At 36.2% G+C, this 21,764-nt stretch overlaps 3 protein-coding genes and 3 pseudogenes across 5 annotated transcripts; all 6 read left to right on the forward strand.

Moving 5' to 3' along the window:
- Window positions 1-1,175: 1,175 nt before the first annotated feature.
- LOC123221005 (60S ribosomal protein L2, mitochondrial-like) lies at window positions 1,176-13,464 on the forward strand. Of its 3 annotated transcripts, none has more exons than XM_044643666.1 (2): window positions 1,176-1,348; window positions 1,571-2,016. In XM_044643666.1, the coding sequence occupies exons 1-2, from the start codon at window positions 1,264-1,266 to the stop codon at window positions 1,885-1,887; spliced, it is 402 nt and encodes a 133-aa protein (XP_044499601.1). In that variant the 5' UTR covers window positions 1,176-1,263; the 3' UTR covers window positions 1,888-2,016. The 3 variants fall into 3 exon arrangements, 1 of the variants encoding a protein (XP_044499601.1); XR_006503191.1 differs by lacking the exon at window positions 1,571-2,016 and adding an exon at window positions 13,222-13,283 and having other exon boundaries at window positions 1,214-1,348; XR_006503190.1 differs by lacking the exons at window positions 1,176-1,348; window positions 1,571-2,016 and adding exons at window positions 13,056-13,131; window positions 13,222-13,464.
- Window positions 7,605-12,097, forward strand: LOC123220991 (annotated as a pseudogene).
- Window positions 13,465-13,583: 119 nt separating the features above from the next.
- Window positions 13,584-14,969, forward strand: LOC123220786 (60S ribosomal protein L2, mitochondrial-like). Its single transcript, XM_044643376.1, has 2 exons — window positions 13,584-13,705; window positions 14,280-14,969. The coding sequence occupies exons 1-2, from the start codon at window positions 13,584-13,586 to the stop codon at window positions 14,779-14,781; spliced, it is 624 nt and encodes a 207-aa protein (XP_044499311.1). The 3' UTR covers window positions 14,782-14,969.
- Window positions 14,872-16,534, forward strand: LOC123220787 (annotated as a pseudogene).
- Window positions 16,535-16,929: 395 nt separating this feature from the next.
- Window positions 16,930-17,628, forward strand: LOC123220788 (annotated as a pseudogene).
- Window positions 17,629-20,813: 3,185 nt separating this feature from the next.
- Window positions 20,814-21,491, forward strand: LOC123220789 (60S ribosomal protein L2, mitochondrial-like). Its single transcript, XM_044643377.1, has 2 exons — window positions 20,814-20,898; window positions 20,989-21,491. Exons 1-2 carry the CDS (start codon window positions 20,814-20,816, stop codon window positions 21,489-21,491), a joined length of 588 nt encoding a protein of 195 aa, XP_044499312.1.
- The last annotated feature ends 273 nt before the right edge of the window (window positions 21,492-21,764 follow it).

The raw sequence follows: 21,764 nt of genomic DNA on the forward strand, positions 1-21,764 counted from the left end.
TTACAAGGTATGGGCCTCAAGTACGCTATTACTAATTTTGCAGAATTTTGACTCTCTGTTTTACTCATTTTATCTAATCTCTTAAAAGATTATTATTATTATTAGCAATGCTTAATTTTTTGTACTAGGCAACATTATTGATATTATCGTTTTGGATAATGTAAGCCTGCGAATATCACAATCAGATCACATAACTTGCTACCCACCTAAATTAATCATCTTTTATTTTTCGTTTCAACACCCTTTTTTTATGATTGACTGATTTCCCAGGGTGCATTCCCTAGCTTGAAAGAACTAATGTGAAATGCCCAGGTTGCTGCTTCTATGGAGAGGAAATTTTCAGCCTAGCGATGCTTTTCAAAATCTCAGGACCGTAAAAGTGTCTGTCAGAATGTAGCCGTTTGGAAGATTCATGTCATGGTCCTCATCTGTGTCTTTCCAGAATATGGAAACTGTGAGTTTCAAAGTGTGATAGAATGAGTATTTACTGACCCTCTTAAAAGCTAAAACTCTGAATCGACTTACAAGAATAAATGTATCTGATTGCAAAACGATGGAAGAAATTGTAACACATTTGGGAGATGATATAATAGAGAATTCAATTGTTTCCTGCAAACTGGATTGTTTGGAACTTGGGTATTTGTCCAGCCTTAAAAGCTTTTGTTGTGGAGACTATACTCTGGAATTGCCATCCCTGAAAAAAGTAATTATCAGACAATGCTCGGAGATGGAGAATTTTTCCCATGGAGTTTTAAGAACACCAAAGCTCAAAAAACTACAATTGACAGGAGGCGAGGGTGAAGTAGAAGAATGTTGGGAAGGCAACCTTAAATCCACCGTACAATATTTGTTCAAAAATATGGTATATTATTGGCTTACCGAATAACCTCATGCATTCAGTGTGCTGTGCTTCATGATAACAGAATGTGCGGAGCTCCAAAGAATATTGAGGTCATTACTTTAAATAGTCTGTGACACAAACAAAGAATTTTGAAAATTACTTATGAAAAAAGTCTAGTCCGATCACAAACAAACTCAAAATCATAAAAATCAAAAATCCTAAATTTGATAAAATAATAAAAGCTCACACAAAGAAATTATGACGTGCTTTGGCTAAATTTGAAAATTACCCTCAACCCTAAAAGCTCATTATGACGTGCTTTGGCCAATAAAAGCTCACACAAAGAAATCATGTATCTAAATTTGAAAATTACCCTCAACCCTAAAAGCTCACACAAAGAAACGTAAAGATTGAAGACAGACATGACGCTCTGCAGATTTCGTTCAGCCTCTTCTCTCATCTCCAAGTTTCTTCCTCCCTCCAACACTCTCCGCTCTTTCTCCTCAGGTAATCTGAATCATTTTGTATTCATAAAAATCCAATCTTTGAAAAATAGCATCCGGGATAAAAGATTTTAAATTTTCAATATTTTCACGGAAACCCAATCAGTGAAAGAGAAAATAATGAATTATATAGCCCACCTCAACATAAACTCACAAATTGGAAGTTGTATGCCGCTCGCTGCAATGCGAATCTGCACAATTATTCACAACATTGAGGTCAACCCAGGTCAAGGGGGGAAGCTGGTTTGCTCGGCGGGCAATTCAGCTAAGATTTTGAAGAAGCCCACTGGAAGGTATTGTTTGATGAGGCTGCCTTCGGGGGATGAGAAATTGATTGATAGTAAGTGTTGGGCTATGATTGGTTCAGTGTTAAACCCGAGTCATAAGACGAAGAAGCTTAGGAAGGCAGGGCAGAACAGGTGGCTGGGGCGAAGACCAGTGGTTAGAGGAGTGACAATGAATCCAGTTGATCATCCTTATGGAGGAGGGGAGGGAAGAAGCAAGAGTAGTGGTAGTCATGGAAGGACTTCGCTTACGCCGTGAGGAAAGCCTTGTAAGTCTAGTTACAAGATTGCTTCTCCTAAGAAGAGAAAGTAAAGGAGATTATTATGCGTTTGATGTTTGAAGGATTTTGTTTATCGTTAATAAGATTCAAGTCTATTTTTGGATTGATTTTAATTGTTTCAAACGCTTCCAGCGTTGGTAAGGTTGTTTTGTTCTTTTGTTCTTTTGTTCCTTATTGTTGTTTGAATACTAAGCAAATTACATCAACCATTTGAGAACTGAGTTTTGATATTCTTTGTTGGTAATAGGGTGACAAATAGTGTACATTATTACTGGCTATTTAGAAAAGGAGAGTGAATTATTTGTTTGTTTATATTCTTCTTAGAATAAAACATCCTTTTGATTTGAGCTTTTTAAAATGCTTTTGGTATTTGTTTAATTAGTTGTACTCTTTAGTACATTACTAAACTTTTGCCATTTGAATTGTGTGCGATTGATGATGTTTTAACTAGTATAGTGCATCATTATTTTGAGAATTGAGTTTCGGTGTATTTGGCGGGAATATTATTGCTCAAAGCGTAGATTATTACTTGGTATTTGGAAAAAAAAAAAAGTAGAGTGAATTTTGTGTTTGATCTGATTTTCCACAATAAATGAAAATCTTTTGAATCTTAGACATTTTATGTTGAACTTTGTCATGTTTTCTGCTTTTCTGTAGTCTTTTTCTTTAAATTTTGGTTTCTTGTAGTTTGGTTTTGTATGGATGAGGAACTAAGGATGATGATATTCATACTTAATTTTAAAAGATGTTACCTTTGTTTTGGTTTGAGAGGCCTACTAGAGTTTTGATATGTGAAACTTAAACAGTTAAACTAACTGTTGCTTTAATGTCCTCTGTTGAACTAGGATTAATTTAACATTTAGTTCCTCTGATAATGGACTCTTTTAGTCATAGTTCGTTATCATCTTCTTTAAAGATATTCACTTAGTATATGCAGTATCTGATGCAAACAAGTATACGAACAATTATCAATAAACCATGTTAGAGATGAGGTTGATTATCTTGTATGCATTCCTAACAGGAAAAAGAAAATAAATAGAAAACCTCATCTTACCCACCTTTACGCGTATCTTGTGCAAGTAATATTTTGTAATAGATCTTTATAATCACCTTCTAAGTCTTAATTTCCAACCTAAGACTCTTATTAGAATTATTAGTCATTTAATTAGCTGATGTTCTGGACTGACGAGAATGAATCTGTTTGTATGGGCTCTTTCCAAGAAATCTTATTTCTTTTGCTCTTCTTTGGTGGGACTTGCTCGTTGGTTTATTTTTCTTATTGTCATTAGATTGGAGTGGTTTTTGTGCTTACTATTAATTTATTCGTAACACTTGTGGAATTTTGTGGTCACTGTGCAGTTTTTTTAATCTGTTCCTTGTTTTCGTGTTTCTACTTTCTCATTCTCCATTGATTTAGTAGGGAACTACTTCAGAACATGAGAGACAAAAGTGGTTTTTGTGTGTGTTGCAAAATTGTTTAAAAGAATCAGAGCACTTGGATTTTGGTTGTCTTAAGATGCTCTTCTCAATGTAAATAAAGCACTTAGTTTGATGGGATTGCTTGTTCTAAACTCTTTGTTGGAGATTGTTAGCATTTCTTCAGATTTTCCATTTGTGCCTTGATTGATGATGATGTGTCAAAGGGTACTTTTGGTATTTTATAATATGTTTTAGCATTTTCGTTATGTGATTACTATTGGATCGGAAACTTGAATAATGCATAATGTTGATTTTAGATTTTGCTTTTGTAAGTTGATGAAATGCTTCACAGAGACTTTGTCTTTTGAAAATGCCTTCAGATTGCTTTTTCAAAAGTATTTTATGAAAGAGTAAAGCTACGTGTACTAATAAATGAGTACTAATGGCTACTATATCATCATATAATTGAATGATTTGATTGTTTATTTTATCTTTAATTCAAAATTATATAATCATATAATGACACGTTAATCAGTTGTAATATATCCACCAAATTTACGAAGTATTACACTTTCTACTCAAAAATAGAAGGAACATTGGAAGTGTCAAAAGTGTTTGAACATGTACTACTCAGACAAAATGTCTTTGCAAGATCGTTTTCATTCATAAGCATGTTTAGAAAACAAAAACTCTCATAAAGTCTACTACCCACAACATCTCTATTGACTTTAGAATTGCATAGCCATGTGCAATATGTGCATCATTTGATGAGAAATTGTTTGGTACATCTAACCTATCATGTATTGAAATTGAGCAAAATGATTTCTAATTAGTCAAATGTACATTTATTCTTATTTAGAAAGTTAGAATTAAGTCATATTATTGACTTTATTGTATGTTAGTAGACAAAGTAGAGAAGCAGACTTGGTCTTGGTTAAAGCTAGATTTTAGCCTAGTCAAGCCCAAACATGGGTTGGTTTAAGCTCGGTTTGAATCTATATTGATTAGTTAGAGTTTAAACTTGTTTGAACTAGTCAGAGACATCGTTAAAGGGTTATCAATAGAATAAATAGTTTATTAATGGGATAAATACTATTAACAATATTGTTGGAGGGGGATTTAAGTTGAGTTATTGAGCTAAAGTTTTAGTTAGAATTCGGTTCGAATCAAATTGAACCAAGTCGACTTGCTTCAAATCTAACTTTATTGGTCTTGACAATGGTTTGCCTGCTTTAAACATCTCATGTGATCCCTACTCATTTCCCTCTATTGCTTGCTTTCATGTGATACCTCCATATCGGTATAACACTATGCTCATTATAAAATCTCTATCAGGATCAAGATTTTCTACCTTTTTAGGTGAAAGTCTTTTGGTTCATGTTTTATGAATATTTTGCTGACTGAGCTTCTCCTTTAAGGTGGAACTTAGAAATATCATAAAAGGCTTTTTATGGTCACATGATTAACTAATTAAAAATAACTCTAATTTGTAAATAATAGTATTGTGCTTACAAAAAAAACAAGATTTTCAGTTCATTATGAGTTGGGTTTGATTCGAGTTAAGTCGATTTGATTTTAATTTGATATTTGATTTGAACGAGTTACCTCAATTTATGTTTGAGTCAAGTTGGTTAGAATCCAGTGAGGCACCAAAAATTTGGTGATAGATTCATCTTCTTCGTAAACTTTTCATATTTTGTAACAATTTTTTTCTTATTCTTTAACATTTTTTTGTTAACTTATCTAGCAATATAGTTGTTAGCTCAAAATTGAGTTAAAGATTTGATATTAAAATCAAATTCAAATTAATTTTTATTTAAATTTAATTTAATTTAAATCTATCTTTGCTTAAATAAGGTTTGATATGATCTATATTAATATCGATAAGATTAATAAGGTAAGATTTAAATTTTATTTAAAAATAATTTAATTTAGGTGGGGAGGAGTGGGATGCCGACATATCTTCAAAGGCAATGAAATCTAAAACACCTAATAAAATATTAAAACTTTAATTATTCATTTTTTATATTATATTTAGAGTTCACACACTACTAGATCCTCTTCTTCACAAGTTAAAAGTAATGAACAATTCATCATATCAATAATAATAATAATAATAAAAAGGCTTACTGTTCTTGTCTCCCCAAAGTTTTAGAAGTAAATATTCTTGAACCAGATAAATATAAGAGATTATCAACTACCCCTACTTTGTGCATGACATCAAGGGTAAATTTATATTGAACTGAACTAAAACAAAGATTAGGGGTCTTTAATATTTTTTCAAACATCAAGGAGGTAAATGTAATAAGTATTAAAAATGAAAAGCCCCATTTGCCATCGACATTGTGACAACTAAGACTTGAAGGGAAAAAAAGCAATGTGATAAATTAAATGGGCGCCCATTTCCCATCATATCATGATAAATTTTTTAGGTCAATTATTCATGGGCCTCGCCAATTTCCTGTAAATGACTCCAGCATGTCCCTCTTTTTCTGCCACTCGTTCTTTTAGCCCCTAAGGTTTAAAAAATAACAAACCCTAATAGATTTAAAAAATAACAAAATATTCTATCACTTTTGAATTAAACTCGAATTAGAGACAACTAAGACTTGAAGGGAAAGAAAGCAATGTGATAAATTAAATGGGCGCCTATTTCCCGTCACATCATGATAAATTTTTTAGGTCAATTATTCATGGGCCTCGCCAATTTTCTGTAAATGACTCCAGCATGTCCCTCTTTTTCTGCCACTCGTTCTTTTAGCCCCTAAGGTTTAAAAAATAACAAACCCTGATAGATTTAAAAAATAACAAAATATTCTATCACTTTTGAGCATATAAGAATTAAACTTGAATTAGAGACAACTAAGACTTGAAGGGAAAGAAAGCAATATGATAAATTAAATGGGCGTCCATTTCCCGTCATATCATGATAAATTTTTTAGGTCAATTATTCATGGGCCTCGCTAATTTCTTGTAAATGACTCCAACATGTCCCTCTTTTTCTGCCACTCGTTCTTTTAGCCCCCAAGGTTTAAAAAATAACAAACCCTAATAGATTTAAAAAATAACAAAATATTCTATCACTTTTGAGCATATAAGAATTAAACTCGAATTAGAGCTCTAATTTAAAAGTTTGGTTCATCTACCCTTTAACAATATTGATTATCTTATCAATGATATCATTCATCATTTTAATAATATTATTTACCTTTCAATGATATTATTTATCAATTCAAATTAGATCAAATTTTATCACACAAAACTAAACGGGAGGCCAAAGAGTGTACTTCGGGCGAGTGGGAGCCGGGGCAGGAAAGCAGCTATCAATGGTTTTATTATCAGAACTTGCAGCAGAGACCACCAAACTCTTGGACTTGTGAAAGGTCTTGTTAGATATGGAGACCGAATACGAAAGAAAAGGTGAAAACTTTGAGATGGAAGGAGGGATCTTAGAGTCTGAGGAAGGTTTCAGGAAGCAGGTTGGTGACTCTAGTGTAGAAACGGCGGCCATTGGAGAGCAAAGAAGAAGAGGATGAGCAGAGTGTAAAAGTAAAATGTACGAATCATAGTAATAACTTAATAATTAATAATATTATAATTAAATTGATTTCCATAAATATTATTAAATTTTGTTTTATAATATTAAGGGGAATGTTTCTGGAATTGGATCACAAGTCAATTTTACAGAGGAACTAGGCCTGGGATTCAAACCCGACCCGATCAAAAATATTATAATTTTAGATCTTTTATTTTATTATAATAAAATTAATATGCCTATGTTAAAACATATACCCTTATAATTATTTCAAAATTACAAAATTTTAGAGCGGGATTTAATATAAGCACTCATCAAATAAATCGAGTTTCAATTAAATATTAGTTTAATGTGCCTATGTTATAAGTTATGTTCAGTTTGAATTTTAATAACTTAATTTGATATTAGAATTTAATTAACAAACAATTTAAGTTTTGAATTTGAATTAAGTTTATTTAAACTCAAATATTAATATGAGTTTGTTTTATGAAATATTTCAATTTGAAATCCCTAAAAGGTTATGTAAATGGTAAAGGGATAAGACTCTAAAATGAAGAACTTAACTTCAAATTCTTTTTACAATACATCATATATCAAGATAATATTTTTAATTTATTTATATTTAAAATTTTATTTATTCGATATAATTGATTTGGAGGAAATTCCTTTTACAAAAAATATATATTCCATTCCAAAGTAAATTCACTGAAAATTAAAAGAGAGTCTGATGATTAGCCCTGTTGACAAAGTTGTGGGGTTTATTGGAATTTCACATTCAAAAATTTTAAAATAATTAGTTTTTTATTATTTCTAAAACCCGTCTGCCTCTTCTTCTCTTCTTCTTAACATAAACCCCCACTCGGCTACACCTCCACGTAGACACCCACCGTCTCCTCCGTCGCTCCGCTCCGGGCCGCCAGTTACTCCGACACTCCTGCACGCCTCTCTCCTCACAGTTTTGGGCCCCACCTTTGGACTACCACTTCACACTTCTCTGGTTTGTATTGATTTAGTCTGCAGCAGTGTCATGGGTGGACTTTAACTATAAATGAGTTTTTTCTTTTTTTGTGGTATTGGGCTTGCCTTTCCGGGGGCGTTGGTCTTTTTTGGCGGTGGTGAATGTGGGTTTCTTTTTATTTCTTATTTCATTACTAGATACAATAACAATGTTCATTAAGGAATATATACTGAACTTGGGTTTGCCTCGTTTTAATTTTTCATTTTTAGATTCAATTAACATTGTTTTGTTTGCAGGCAATCATGAGGGAAATCGTGACAATCCAAGTGGGAGGTTTTGCTAACTTCATTGGCTCTCATTTCTGGAACTTCCAGGCATAATTCATTCTCTCACACCCATAAAAATTAGACTAAATTTTGTTGCTTGTTAATCTTTACTTTCTTGTGGGAACTTCTGGCTGCATATTTTTTGTTTTAGCGTAAATATTTTGTAATTTTTGTAATTTTGAAGGATGAGTTACTTGGGCTGGCTTCTGACCCTAAAGGGGATTCAGTCTTCAAAAATCAGTGTCTGAATAAGGACATGCTCTACCGCACTGGCGAGACTCATCAGGTGGAGCTTTTTGACGCTGTATTTCTGTAATTAGGTAATTGCATCCATGGTTGTAAGTTTTTTCTCGGGTTTTGAGTTGTGCGGTGTGGTTATTTTTCTTTCTTTGGTGTGGGGACTTGAGCAGTTTGAGAGAGATTTTGGTGAAGGTGATGGTTTATCGGACTTTTATATTATCTAATTTGTAATCTGGTTGAAAATTCTCATGAGATCATGTTGTATGCTGTTGCTTAGGTTCTTTCTTCATGTTATTGTTTTTTGCTTGCACTGTTTCATAGAGATGAAATTTACACACTATTGTCTGGTAAAAATTGTGCAGGGGATTCTTACATATACTCCTCGCCTTGTTTCGGTTGACTTTCAAGGTACTTGGCTTATAAGCAATGCTGATAATTACTTGATTTACTGAGTTTTGCTTTTGCAAATAGGATCTACTTGTTAGTATCATCTTGGTGACATTACTTGAATTGATTAAATATTTTCTTATATACTGCTAAAACTGTAAATGTGTGTTAACAAAAGCTGATGGGCCTTTTTAGCTAGGACCTTATCTAACTCTAGTCACTTTTCTTATCTCATGAAATGTCCAAAGAGATGACAAATATATGTGCTATTCCTTTGTAGATTTATGTGTGTAGTTTTCATGTTGCAGGATCCCTTGGATCAGTCAGTTCACGTGGTACATTGTACAATGAGGCTTCCCCCTCAGATGTTGTGACATGGTGAGAAACTTTTTTCATAACATTTTTAACATTAATATCTTTGAGATGCAGTTTCTTACTAGTCCCACGGTTCCTGAATGAGAAAGAAAGAAAGTGGAGAAAAAGTTTAGAATGATGTTCGTATAATATGAGATCCATTGTTTAATTACAGAAATCATTACAGTTTTCACCCGAATCTGTCCTTCAATTTCTGTCTTGTATATTTCATGGGGTTCTTAAAATTTTTCAGCAAAGAAAAAAGAAACTTTGTAGCTCTTTGTTGTTTTTTTACTTAAATTATAAATTTATATCAGAAAGCCCTCTAAATTTGTGTGGCGCAAAATTTCTCTTTGTTTCTCATTTTGGGTATGATAAACTTGCCTTTGAATTTATTAATGAATTGCTAAATGTTCTCTTGTAGTTTTCTGAGGCCAATTAAATAGATTGAATTTCTGTATGTCAATGTGCAGGAAGGGTAGTGTTTCCACTCAAGTGTCTGAGCCTCGTAAGAAGAATCTGTTCTTACAAAGTTTGTACGAGGAAGAGCAGGAAAACCTCACGCTGATGAATGCTACCAAGGATAAGAGGAATGACTTTCAAAGAGAAATTGAGGATAAGGATATAGTTGAATGCTTAGATAATGGTGTCCAATATTGGACAGACTTCTCAAAAGTCCAATATCATCCTCAGAGTCTCTATGAATTAAGTGGATTATGGATGGATGTTCAGGAATTTGATAATTATGGAATTGGAAGGGATAATTCCTCTGGAAGTTTTCGAGAAGACATATGTGAAAGGCTTCGCTTTTTTGTAGAAGAGTGTGATCATGTCCGGGTATGTTTCACTTGAAAAGCATTTTTTACTTCCTTCCATTTTGATTTAGCCCAATTAGGAAATTTCAACAACATAAACTATATTGAGTTATAGGATAACTGTTTTTCTCATGCGCTTGAAGTTTGAAGGACCCATTTATGCACCTCATATGAGTTTACACTTAATGTGCCTTTTTTTGGGTTTTGAGCATTTGATTATTTTGACAGGGTTTTCAATTTATTGTTGATGACTCTGGAGGTTTTTCAGCTGTAGCTGCTGACTTTTTCGAGAATATTGCTGATGAGTACACTAACACTCCAGTGTTGCTCTATGCTGCCTGCAGTCCCACTTCTTATACTTAGAAGCAGGAAGCAAACAGTGTTCAGGGACCTTCATGATTCAGTTTCATTTTCAAGATTAGTGCCCTACTGTAAATTGATTGTGCCAGTTGGTTTACCCTCCCTGAGTACAAGTGAGCAGTAATATGTCGAATACATTTTTTAATGCGATTTTCTAACTTCCTTCTGTGTGTAATGCAACCCCTTTATCTTTTCTGGATTGTTACTTGCCAATAGATTTGGTTGCTTTTTCTGGAGTTTTTTCTTTCTTGAAAGAAGTAATCATTCATTGGGTTTCTTTGATTGTTCTGGATTAGATACACTCGGCTTGAGTGCATGTTTTTATTTGTATTTCTGTCACAGATTTGTCATATGCTCTGATTTTCTTCTGGTGTACGCATAATTCAGTTTGCATACACTTATTCCTCAATTTCTAATGATGATCTCTTTTGTTTATCTGCTTCTTTTACCCTTGTTTAGTTTATGGACTAATCTTCTGCTCGTGATTTGGAAGGTAAAGCTACGACATTCCTTTGTATTGAAGATGAGAAGCCTTACCACTACAGTGCAGTTTATGCTGCAGCTCTACACTCTGCCAGTCTTCCTTTCCAGATGGGGCCAGTTGGGCCAACTGCGGATTCATGTGCTGTCTCTGGTGCTGTGGATGTTAATGAATTTGTACAAATGTTAGCTGGGCAAGCTAGGCAGAATATGGTGTCTATTCTGGATGTTGCAATGCCAGCACCACCATTGACTCGTATTGTATCAATGTTTTCACATTTATTGCCCTTACTTATAAGCTGTGAGTTTGGTTAACCATTCAGGACAATGAAATTCAGGGAAACAGGGTGAGCAATCCTTGGTCGGGAGTTTGCAGCCTTTGACAGCAGAAGTGGCAGATGATATAGACGACTTTCAGGCCGTGGAATCCATGATTGTTCATGGAGCACTTGGTTCCGGTATCATTTAGAATGTCTCCTTTTGGATTAATTGATTTTCAGTCTCCTAACCTGGAAACTTTCTGTTATTTGATTTTCAAACCTACATCTGCTTACTAAACTAGATTATCGGTGTCTCCAATATTAACCGGGTTACACATTCCTTTGCATCTGCTGTTTGATAATTTTTTTAACTCAGACATTTTGTTCCTCAGGTGGTTATCATGCTTCAGTTTCTGCAGTGAAGGATTCAGTTAATGCCGTTTATGAACATGCAATAAGTAGACCAATGTTTTGCCATCTATCAGTTGCTCAATGTCCACTTCCCATTCCCTTGCCATTTCCTTCAATTTTCGGGAATCTTGTTGGTCAACATGGCGAGCTGTTGAACAGCCCAATTTTGGGGTCTACATTGAGAGGATCACTTGATGTTCATTCTATACCAATGGCTGCCAGATTGAGATCAAGCAACTCCATTTTGCCATTTCTGCAAAATAGATTGGGGAATCTTCGGAAATTTGGAATAGAGCGTAGAGCTCTCGGGGCTGAGCTGCTTAGAAGTTGGGGTTTCGGGACAGATGAAATCCATGACATGGGAGAGATGTTGTCAAAAATGGTTGCGGCATTAGTTCCCGAATCTGAATTGTCCTCTGACTCAGATTAAGTTAAGAGTTAACATGAAGGTGTCAAACCTTCTCAATCGGTTTATTATCCATTGAGCAACTCTTTATACATTGAAGTGATGGTTTGTCCCAGGTCGCCAATCTCTTTCTGGTACAAGAGATTGTTTTCATGTAGCTCTTACCTTTCGGGATGATTCGGGTGAAATTTTGTAACAATTCCAATTATTTTCAAAGTAGATGAAAATTGAAAAATATAACCATCTCTCGATATGATACATCATTTTAGCTGATAAATATTCATATGCTTACCATAAGGAGTGGGAGACAATAACGTTGGCTTTGTTATTTGAAGTCATTTAAGGACTTTATTAAAAGCTTGCTAAACTTACGACCTTTTACGCAGTCTAAAAAAACCCCTTTCTCATTTCACACCCAACATTACTATACAAGGCCAGAATGGTGCTATCAAATCATAAAGTGTCGGACTATCGATTCTTAAGATTTAAAAATCGGATCTTGTGAGGACATGATCTTACTTTGAACCAAAATTGTATAATGTTGGTTCCATAAATTTCATAGTTGAAATATCTCTTATGGTTGTCTATTGTGGGTACAAATAGGAATTGCAAAGTTGGGTACCTTGTAATTGTGATTCCACTTGTTTATTTTACTCGTCAAAGATGAGCATGTTCGAGTACCATGTTCTAAACAGAAATCAAAATTATATGATGTCTATTCATAATCTTAGAATTAGTTTCTAATATTTAAGAGCCCGAATATGTTAGAACAAGTTTCTATCCAAAATCTATCTATACAATATCAATTTCATAAATTTTGAGAACAAACCGTACTTTTTTGACATTGGTTTTGAATAGGAAGCGGAACCATAACACTCCTATGATTTTGGTTTCATCATGGTCTTTGGCTCACCCTTAATCGTTACTATTGATTGGCACCTAAATTTATTATGTATTTATTCTTAAAAAGCGAATAAAAAAAGTGCATGGATACCCACTTCTATCCTTGAATAACCTGACCTCCCCTAGATTTCTCAAACTAGTTAGACGACCTTCGTAAGTCCTTATTGTACGACTATAACAATACCGTTTTCGTCTTTCGAAAATGACATCATGATTTGCAGGAGAGTTCAAAACGCTCAACCCTAAAAGCTCACATGAAGAAACGTAAAGATTAAAGATAGACATGGCGTTTTGCAGATTTCGCTCAGCTTCTTCTCTCATCTCCAAGTTTCTTCCTCCCTCCAACACTCTCTACTCTTTCTCCTCAGGTAATCTGAATCATTTTGTATTCATAAAAATCCAATCTTTGAAAAATGGCATCTTGGATAAAAGATTTTAAATTTTCAATATTTTCATAGAAACCCAATCAGTGAAAGAGAAAATAATGAATCATATGGCCCACCTCGATATAAACTCTCAAATTAGAAGTTGTATGTCACTCGCTGCAATGCGAATCGGTACAATTATTCACAACATTGAGGTCAACCCAGGTCAAGGGGGGAAGCTAGTTCGCTCGACGGGCACTTTAACCAAGATTTTGAAGGACCCCACTAGAAGGTACTGTTTGGTGAGGCTGCCTTCGGGGAATGAGAAATTGAGTGATACAAAGTGCCAGACTACGATTGGTTCAGTGTCAAACCCGAGTCATAAGACGAAGAAGCTTAGGAAGGCAGGGAAGAGCAGGTGGCTGGGGTAAAGACCAGTGGTTAGAGGAGTGTCAATGAATCCAGTTGATTATCCTCATGGAGGAGGTGAGGGAAGAAGCAAGAGTAATGGTAGTCATGGAAGGACTTCGCTTACGCCATGGGGAAAGTCTTGCAAGTCTAGTTACAAGAAAATAGCGTAGCACAACCCAATACATCCCAGTTAAAATCGGGCTTGTAACAGTCAATAAGAGAAAATTGTCGGGTTGGGCTAGTACCGATAAGGTGATAATGGTAACTATTGGCCCGTTAACCATTATAGACCGTCTACATAAATATTTAACGAGCTTAACATTTCATCTACTCAAATGTTAACCATTATAGACCGTCTGCCTCTTCTTCTCTTCTTTTTAACATAAACCCCATTCCGCTACACCTCCACGTAGACACCTATCGTCTCCTCCGTCGCTCCGCTCCGGGCCGCTAGTTACTCCGACACTCCTGCACGCCCCTCTCCTCAAAGTTTTGGGCCCCACCTTTGGACTACCACTTCAACCTTAAAAGCTCACACAAAGAAACGCAAAGATTGAAGATAGACATGGCGCTCTGCAGATTTCACTCAGCTTCTTCTCTCATCTTCAACTTTCTTCCTCCCTCCAACACTCTCTGCTCTTTCTCCTCAGGTAATTTGAATAATTTTGTATTCATAAAAATCCAATCTTTCAAAAATGGCATCCGGGACAAAAGATTTTAAATTTTCAATATTTTCACAGAAATCCAATTAGTGAAAGAGAAAATAATGAATTATATGGCCACCTCGACATAAACTCACAAATTGGAAGTTGTATGCCACTCGCCGCAATACAAATCAACAAAATTATTCACAACATTGAGGTCAACCCAGGTCAAGGGGGGAAACTGGTTCGCTCGGCGGGCACTTCAGCCAAGATTTTGAAAGACCCCATTGGAAGGTACTTTTTGGTGAGGCTGCCTTCGGGGGATGAGAAATTAATTGATACTAAGTGTCGAGCTACGATTGGTTTAGTGTCAAACCCGAGTCATAAGACAAAGAAGCTTAGGAAGGCTCGACAGAGCATGTGGCTCAAGGGAAGACCAGTGGTTAGAGGAGTGGCAATGAATCTGGTTGATCATCCTTATGAAGGAGGTGAGGGAAGAAGCAAGAGTAGTGGTAGTCCTGGAAGGACTTCGCTTACGCCATGGGGAAAGCCTTGCAAGTCTAGTTACAAGACTGCTTCTCCTAAGAAGAGAAAGTAAAGGAGATTATTATGCGTTTGATGTTTGAATGATTTTGTTTATCGTTAATAAGATTCAAGTCTATTTTTGGATAGATTTTAATTGTTTCAAATGCTTCCAGCGTTGGTAAGGTTGTTTTGTTCTTTAGTTCCTTATTGCTTTCTGAGTACTAAGCAAATTACGTCAACCATTTGAGAACTGAGTTTTCATTTGCTTTGTTGGTAATATGGTAACAAATAATATACATTATTTCTGGCTATTTAGAAAAGGAGAGCGAATTATATGTTTGTTTGTATTATTTTTAGAATAAAACATCCTCTTGATTTGAGCTTTTAAAATGATTTCAGTATTTGTTTAATTGGTTTTACTCTTTAGTACATTACTGAACTTTTGTCATTTCAATTGTGTGCGATTGATGATGTTTTAACTAGTATAGTGCATCATTATTTTGAGAATTCAGTTTTGGTGTATTTTTTGTGGGAATACTGTTGCTCAAAGTGCAGATTATTTTCTTAGTATTTGGAAAAACAAAAAAAAAAGTAGAGTGAATTTTATGTTTGATCTGATCTTCCACAATAAGATCAAAATCTTTTGAATCTCAGACATTTTATGTTGAACTTTATCATGTTTTCTGTCGTCTTTTTCTTTAAAATTCGGTTTCTTGTAGTTTGGTTGTGCATGGATGAGGAACTAAGGATGATGATATTCATACTTAATTTTAAGGATGTTACCTTTGTTTTGGTTTGAGAGGCCTACTAGGGTCTCAATATGTGAAACTTAAACAGTTAAACTAACTGTTGCTTTAATGTCCTGTGTTGAACTAGAATTAATTTAACATTTAGTTCATCTGGTAATTGACTCTTTTAGTCATAGTTCGTTATCATCTTCTTTAAAGATATTCATTTAATAAAGATATTCACTTAATATTTCCTTGAATAACCTGACCTCCCCCAGATTTTTCAAACTAGTTAGACGGCCTCCGTAAGTCCTTATTCTACGACTATAACCACACCACTTTTGTCTTCCGAAAATGACATCATGATTTGCAAGAGAGTTCAAAACGCTCAACCCTAAAAGCTCACACGAGGAAAAACAAAGATTGAAGATAGACATGGCGCTCTGCAGATTTCGCTCAGCTTCTTCTCTCATCTCCAAGTTTCTTCCTCCCTCCAACACTCTCCGCTCTTTCTCGTCAGGTAATCTGAATCATTTTATACTCAGAAAAATCCAATCTTTGAAAAATGACATCCGGGACAAAAGATTTTAAATTTTCAATATTTTCACAGAAACCCAATCAGTGAAAAAGAAAATAATGAATTATATGGCCCATCTCGACATAAACTCACAAATTGGAAGTTGTATGCCGCTCATCGCAATGCTAATCGACACAATTATTCACAACATAGAGGTCAACCCAAGTTAAGGGGGGAAGTTGGTTCGCTCGGCGGGCACTTCAGCCAAGATTTTGAAGGACCCCATTGGAAGGTACTTTTTGGTGATGCTACCTTCGGGGGATGAGAAATTGAGTGATACAAAGTGCCAGGCTACGATTGGTTTAGTGTCAAACCCGAGTCATAAGACGAAGAAGCTTAGGAAGGCAGGGAAGAGCAGGTGGTTGGGGTGAAGACCAGTGGTTAGAGGAGTGTCAATGAATCCAGTTGATCATCCTCATGGAGGAGGTGAGGGAAGAAGCAAGAGTAGTGGTAGTCATGGAAGGACTTCGCTTACGCCATGGGGAAAGCCTTGCAAGTCTTGTTACAAGAAAATAGCGTAGCACAACCCAATACATCCCAGTTAAAATCGGGCTTGTAACAGTCAATAAGAGAAAATTGTCAGGTTGGGATAGTACCAATAAGGTGAAAACGACAACTATTGGCCCGTTAACCATTATAGACCGTCTACATAAACATTTAACGAGCTTAACATTTCATCTACTCAAATGTTAACCATTATAGGCCGTCTGCCTCTTCTTCTCTTCTTCTTAACATAAACCCCACTCCGCTACACCTCCGCGTAAACACCCACCGTCTCCTCCGTCGCTCCACTCCGGGCCGCTAGTTACTCTGACACTCCTGCATGCCCCTCTCCTCACAGTTTTGGGCCCTACCTTTGGACTACCACTTCAACCTTAAAAGCTCACACAAAGAAACGCAAAGATTGAAGATAGACATGGCGCTCTGTAGATTTTGCTCAGCTTCTTCTTTCATCTTCAAGTTTCTTCCTCCCTCCAACACTCTCCGCTCTTTCTCCGTAGGTAATTTGAATAATTTTGTATTCATAAAAATCCAATCTTTCAAAAATGGCATCCGGGACAAAAGATTTTAAATTTTTAATATTTTCACAGAAATCCAATTAGTGAAAGAGAAAATAATGAATTATATAGCCCACCTCGACATAAACTCACAAATTGGAAGTTGTATGCCACTCGCCGCAATGCGAATCAACACAATTATTCACAACATTGAGGTCAACCCAAGTTAAGGGGGGAAACTGGTTCGCTCGGCGGGCACTTCAGCCAAGATTTTGAAGTACCCCACCGGAAGGTACTTTTTGCTGAGGCTGCCTTCGGGGGATGAGAAATTGATTGATACTAAGTGCCAAGCTACGATTGGTTTAGTGTCAAACCCGAGTCATAAGACGAAGAAGCTTAGGAAGGCTCGACAGAGCATGTGGCTCAGAGGAAGACCAGTGGTTAGAAGAGTGGCAATGAATCTAGTTGATCATCCTTATGAAGGAGGTAAGGGAAGAAGCAAGAGTAGTGGTAGTCATGGAAGGACTTCGCTTACGCCATGGGGAAAGCCTTGCAAGTCTAGTTACAAGACTGCTTCTCCTAAGAAGAGAAAGTAAAAGAGATTATTATGCGTTTGATGTTTGAATGATTTTGTTTATCGTTAATAAGATTCAAGTCTATTTTTGGATAGATTTTAATTGTTTCAAATGCTTCCAGCGTTGGTAAGGTTGTTTTGTTCTTTAGTTCCTTATTGCTTTCTGAGTACTAAGCAAATTACGTCAACCATTTGAGAACTGAGTTTTCATTTGCTTTGTTGGTAATATGGTAACAAATAGTATACATTATTTCTGGCTATTTAGAAAAGGAGAGCGAATTATATGTTTGTTTGTATTATTTTTAGAATAAAACATCCTCTTGATTTGAGCTTTTAAAATGATTTCAGTATTTGTTTAATTGGTTTTACTCTTTAGTACATTACTGAACTTTTGTCATTTCAATTGTGTGCGATTGATGATGTTTTAACTAGTATAGTACATCATTATTTTGAGAATTCAGTTTTGGTGTATTTTTTGTGGGAATACTGTTGCTCAAAGTGCAGATTATTTTCTTAGTATTTGGAAAAACAAAGAAAAAATTAGAGTGAATTTTGTTTTTGATCTGATCTTCCACAATAAGATCAAAATCTTTTGAATCTCAGACATTTTATGTTGAACTTTATCATGTTTTCTATCGTCTTTTTCTTTAAAATTCGGTTTCTTGTAGTTTGGTTGTGCATGGATGAGGAACTAAGGATGATGATATTCATACTTAATTTTAAGGATGTTACCTTTGTTTTGGTTTGAGAGGCCTACTAGGGTCTCGATATGTGAAACTTAAACAGTTAAACTAACTGTTGCTTTAATGTCCTGTATTGAACTAGAATTAATTTAACATTTAGTTCATCTGGTAATTGACTCTTTTAGTCATAGTTCATTATCATCTTCTTTAAAGATATTCATTTAATAAAGATATTCACTTAATATTTCTTTGAATAACCTGACCGCCCCCAGATTTTTCAAACTAGTTAGACGGCCTCCGTAAGTCCTTATTCTACGACTATAACGACACCATTTTTGTCTTCCGAAAATGACATCATGATTTGCAAGAGAGTTCAAAACGCTCAACCCTAAAAGCTCACACGAGGAAACGCAAAGATTGAAGATAGACATGGTGCTCTACAGATTTCGCTTAGCTTCTTCTCTCATCTCTAAGTTTCTTCCTCCCTCCAACACTCTCCGCTCTTTCTCGTCAGGTAATCTGAATCATTTTGTACTCATAAAAATCCAATCTTTGAAAAATGGCCTCCGGGACAAAAGATTTTAAATTTTCAATATTTTCACAGAAACCCAATCAGTGAAAAAGAAAATAATGAATTATATAGCCCACCTCGACATAAACTCACAAATTGGAAGTTGTATGCCGCTCATCGCAATGCAAATCGACACAATTATTCACAACATAGAGGTCAACCCAGGTTAAGGGGGGAAGCTGGTTCGCTCGACAGGCACTTCATCCAAGATGTTGAAAGACCCCATTGGAAGGTATTTTTTGGTGATGCTGCCTTCGGGGGATGAGAAATTAAGTGATACAAAGTGCCGGGCTACGATTGGTTCAGTGTCAAACCCGAGTCATAAGACGAAGAAGCTTAGGAAGGCAGGGAAGAGCAGGTGGCTGGGGTGAAGACCAGTGGTTAGAGGAGTGTCAATGAATCTAGTTAATCATCCTCATGGAAGAGATGAGGGAAGAAGCAAAAGCAGTGGTAGTCATGGAAGGACTTCGCTAACGCCATGGGGAAAGCCTTGCAAGTCTAGTTACAAGAAAATAGCGTAGCACAACCCTATACATCCCAGTCAAAATCGGGGTTGTAACAGTCAATAAGAGAAAATTGTCGGGTTGGGCTAGCACCGATAAGGTGATAACGGCAACTATTGGCCCTTTAACCATTATAGACCGTCTACATAAACATTTAACGAGCTTAACATTTCATCTACTCAAATGTTAACCATTATAAACCGTCTGCCTCTTCTTCTCTTCTTCTTAACATAAACCCCACTCCGCTACACCTCCGCGTAGACACCCACCGTCTCCTCCGTCGCTCCGATCCGGGTCGCTAGTTACTCCGACACTCCTACACGCCCCTCTCCTCAAAGTTTTGGGCCTCACCTTTGGACTACCACTTCAACCTCAAAAGCTCACACAAAGAAACGCAAAGATTGAAGATAGACATGGTGCTCTGTAGATTTCGCTTAGCTTCTTCTCTCATCTTCAAGTTTCTTCCTCCCTCCAACACTCTCTGCTCTTTCTCCTCAGGTAATTTGAATAATTTTGTATTCATAAAAATCCAATCTTTCAAAAATGGCATCTGGGACAAATGATTTTAAATTTTCAATATTTTCTCAGAAATCCAATCAGTGAAAAAGAAAATAATGAATTATATGGCCTACCTCGACAGAAACTCACAAATTGGAAGTTGTATGTCGCTCATCGCAATGCGAATCGACACAATTATTCACAACATAAAGGTCAACCCAGGTTAAGGGGGGAAGCTGGTTCGCTCGACGGGCACTTCAGCCAAGATTTTGAAAGACCCCATTGGAAGGTATTTTTTGGTGATGCTGCCTTCGGGGGATGAGAAATTGAGTGATACAAAGTGCTGGGCTACGATTGGTTCAGTGTCAAACCCGAGTCATAAGACGAAGAAGCTTAGGAAGGCAGGGAAGAGCAGGTGGCTGGGGTGAAGACCAGTGGTTAGAGGAATGTTAATGAATCTAGTTAATCATCCTCATGGAAGAGATGAGGGAAGAAGCAAGAGCAGTGGTAGTCATGGAAGGAATTCGCTAACGCCATGGGGAAAGCCTTGCAAGTCTAGTTACAAGAAAATAGCGTAGCACAACCCTATACATCCCAGTCAAAATCGAGCTTGTAACAGTCAATAAGAGAAAATTGTCGAGTTGGGCTAGTACCGATAAGGTGATAACGACAACTATTGGCCCTTTAACCATTATAGACCGTCTACATAAACATTTAACGAGCTTAACATTTCATCTACTCAAATGTTAACCATTATAGACCGTATGCCTCTTCTTCTCTTCTTCTTAACATAAACCCCACTCCGCTACACCTCCGCGTAGACACCCACCATCTCCTCCGTCGCTCCGATCCGGGCCGCTAGTTACTCCGACACTCCTACACGCCCCTCTCCTCAAAGTTTTGGGCCCCACCTTTGGACTACCACTTCAACCTTAAAAGCTCACACAAAGAAACGCAAAGATTGAAGATAGACATGGCGCTCTGTAGATTTCGCTTAGCTTCTTCTCTCATCTTCAAGTTTCTTCCTCCCTCCAACACTCTCTGCTCTTTCTCCTCAGGTAATTTGAATAATTTTGTATTCATAAAAATCCAATCTTTCAAAAATGGCATCTGGGACAAATGATTTTAAATTTTCAATATTTTCACAGAAATCCAATCAGTGAAAGAGAAAATAATGAATTATATGGCCCACCTCAACATAAACTCAGAAATTGGAAGTTGTATGCCACTCGCCGCAATGCGAATCAACACAATTATTCACAACATTGAAGTCAACCCAGGTCAAGGGGGGAAACTGGTTCGCTCAGTGGGCATTTTAGCCAAGATTTTGAAGGACCCCACTGGAAGGTACTTTTTGGTGAGGCTGCTTTCGGGGGATGAGAAATTGATTGATACTACGTGTCGAGCTACGATTGGTTTAGTGTCAAACCCGAGCCATGAGACGAAGAAGCTTAGGAAGGCTCGACAGAGCATGTGGCTCAGGGGAAGACCAGTGGTTAAAGGAGTGGCAATGAATCTAGTTGATCATCCTTATGAAAGAGGTGAGGGAAGAAGCAAGAATAGTGGTAGTCATGGAAGGACTTCGCTTACGCCATGGGGAAAGCCTTGTAAGTCTAGTTACAAGACTGCTTCTCCTAAGAAGAGAAAGTAAAGGAGATTATTATGCGTTTGATGTTTGAATGATTTTGTTTATCGTTAATAAGATTCAAGTCTATTTTTGGATAGATTTTAATTGTTTCAAATGCTTCTAGCGTTGGTGAGGTTGTTTTGTTCTTTAGTTCCTTATTGCTTTCTGAGTACTAAGCAAATTACATCAACCATTTGAGAACTGAGTTTTCATTTGCTTTGTTGGTAATATGGTAACAAATAGTATACATTATTTCTAGCTATTTAGAAAAGGAGAGCGAATTATATGTTTGTTTGT

Source organism: Mangifera indica, chromosome 7 (assembly GCF_011075055.1).
Source record: "Mangifera indica cultivar Alphonso chromosome 7, CATAS_Mindica_2.1, whole genome shotgun sequence".
NCBI classification, from domain to species: Eukaryota; Viridiplantae; Streptophyta; class Magnoliopsida; order Sapindales; family Anacardiaceae; genus Mangifera; species Mangifera indica.

Coding starts and splice junctions, on each gene's coding strand:
- LOC123221005 (XM_044643666.1), top strand. CDS start 1,264: ATGACGCTCTGCAGATTTCGTTCAGCCTCTTCTCTCATCTCCAAGTTT. Junction 1,349..1,570: donor TCTCCGCTCTTTCTCCTCAG/GTAATCTGAATC, acceptor AGGTCAACCCAG/GTCAAGGGGGGAAGCTGGTT.
- LOC123220786 (XM_044643376.1), top strand. CDS start 13,584: ATGAATCCAGTTGATTATCCTCATGGAGGAGGTGAGGGAAGAAGCAAG. Junction 13,706..14,279: donor TCTAGTTACAAGAAAATAGC/GTAGCACAACCC, acceptor ATATTTTCACAG/AAATCCAATTAGTGAAAGAG.
- LOC123220789 (XM_044643377.1), top strand. CDS start 20,814: ATGGCGCTCTGTAGATTTCGCTTAGCTTCTTCTCTCATCTTCAAGTTT. Junction 20,899..20,988: donor TCTCTGCTCTTTCTCCTCAG/GTAATTTGAATA, acceptor ATATTTTCACAG/AAATCCAATCAGTGAAAGAG.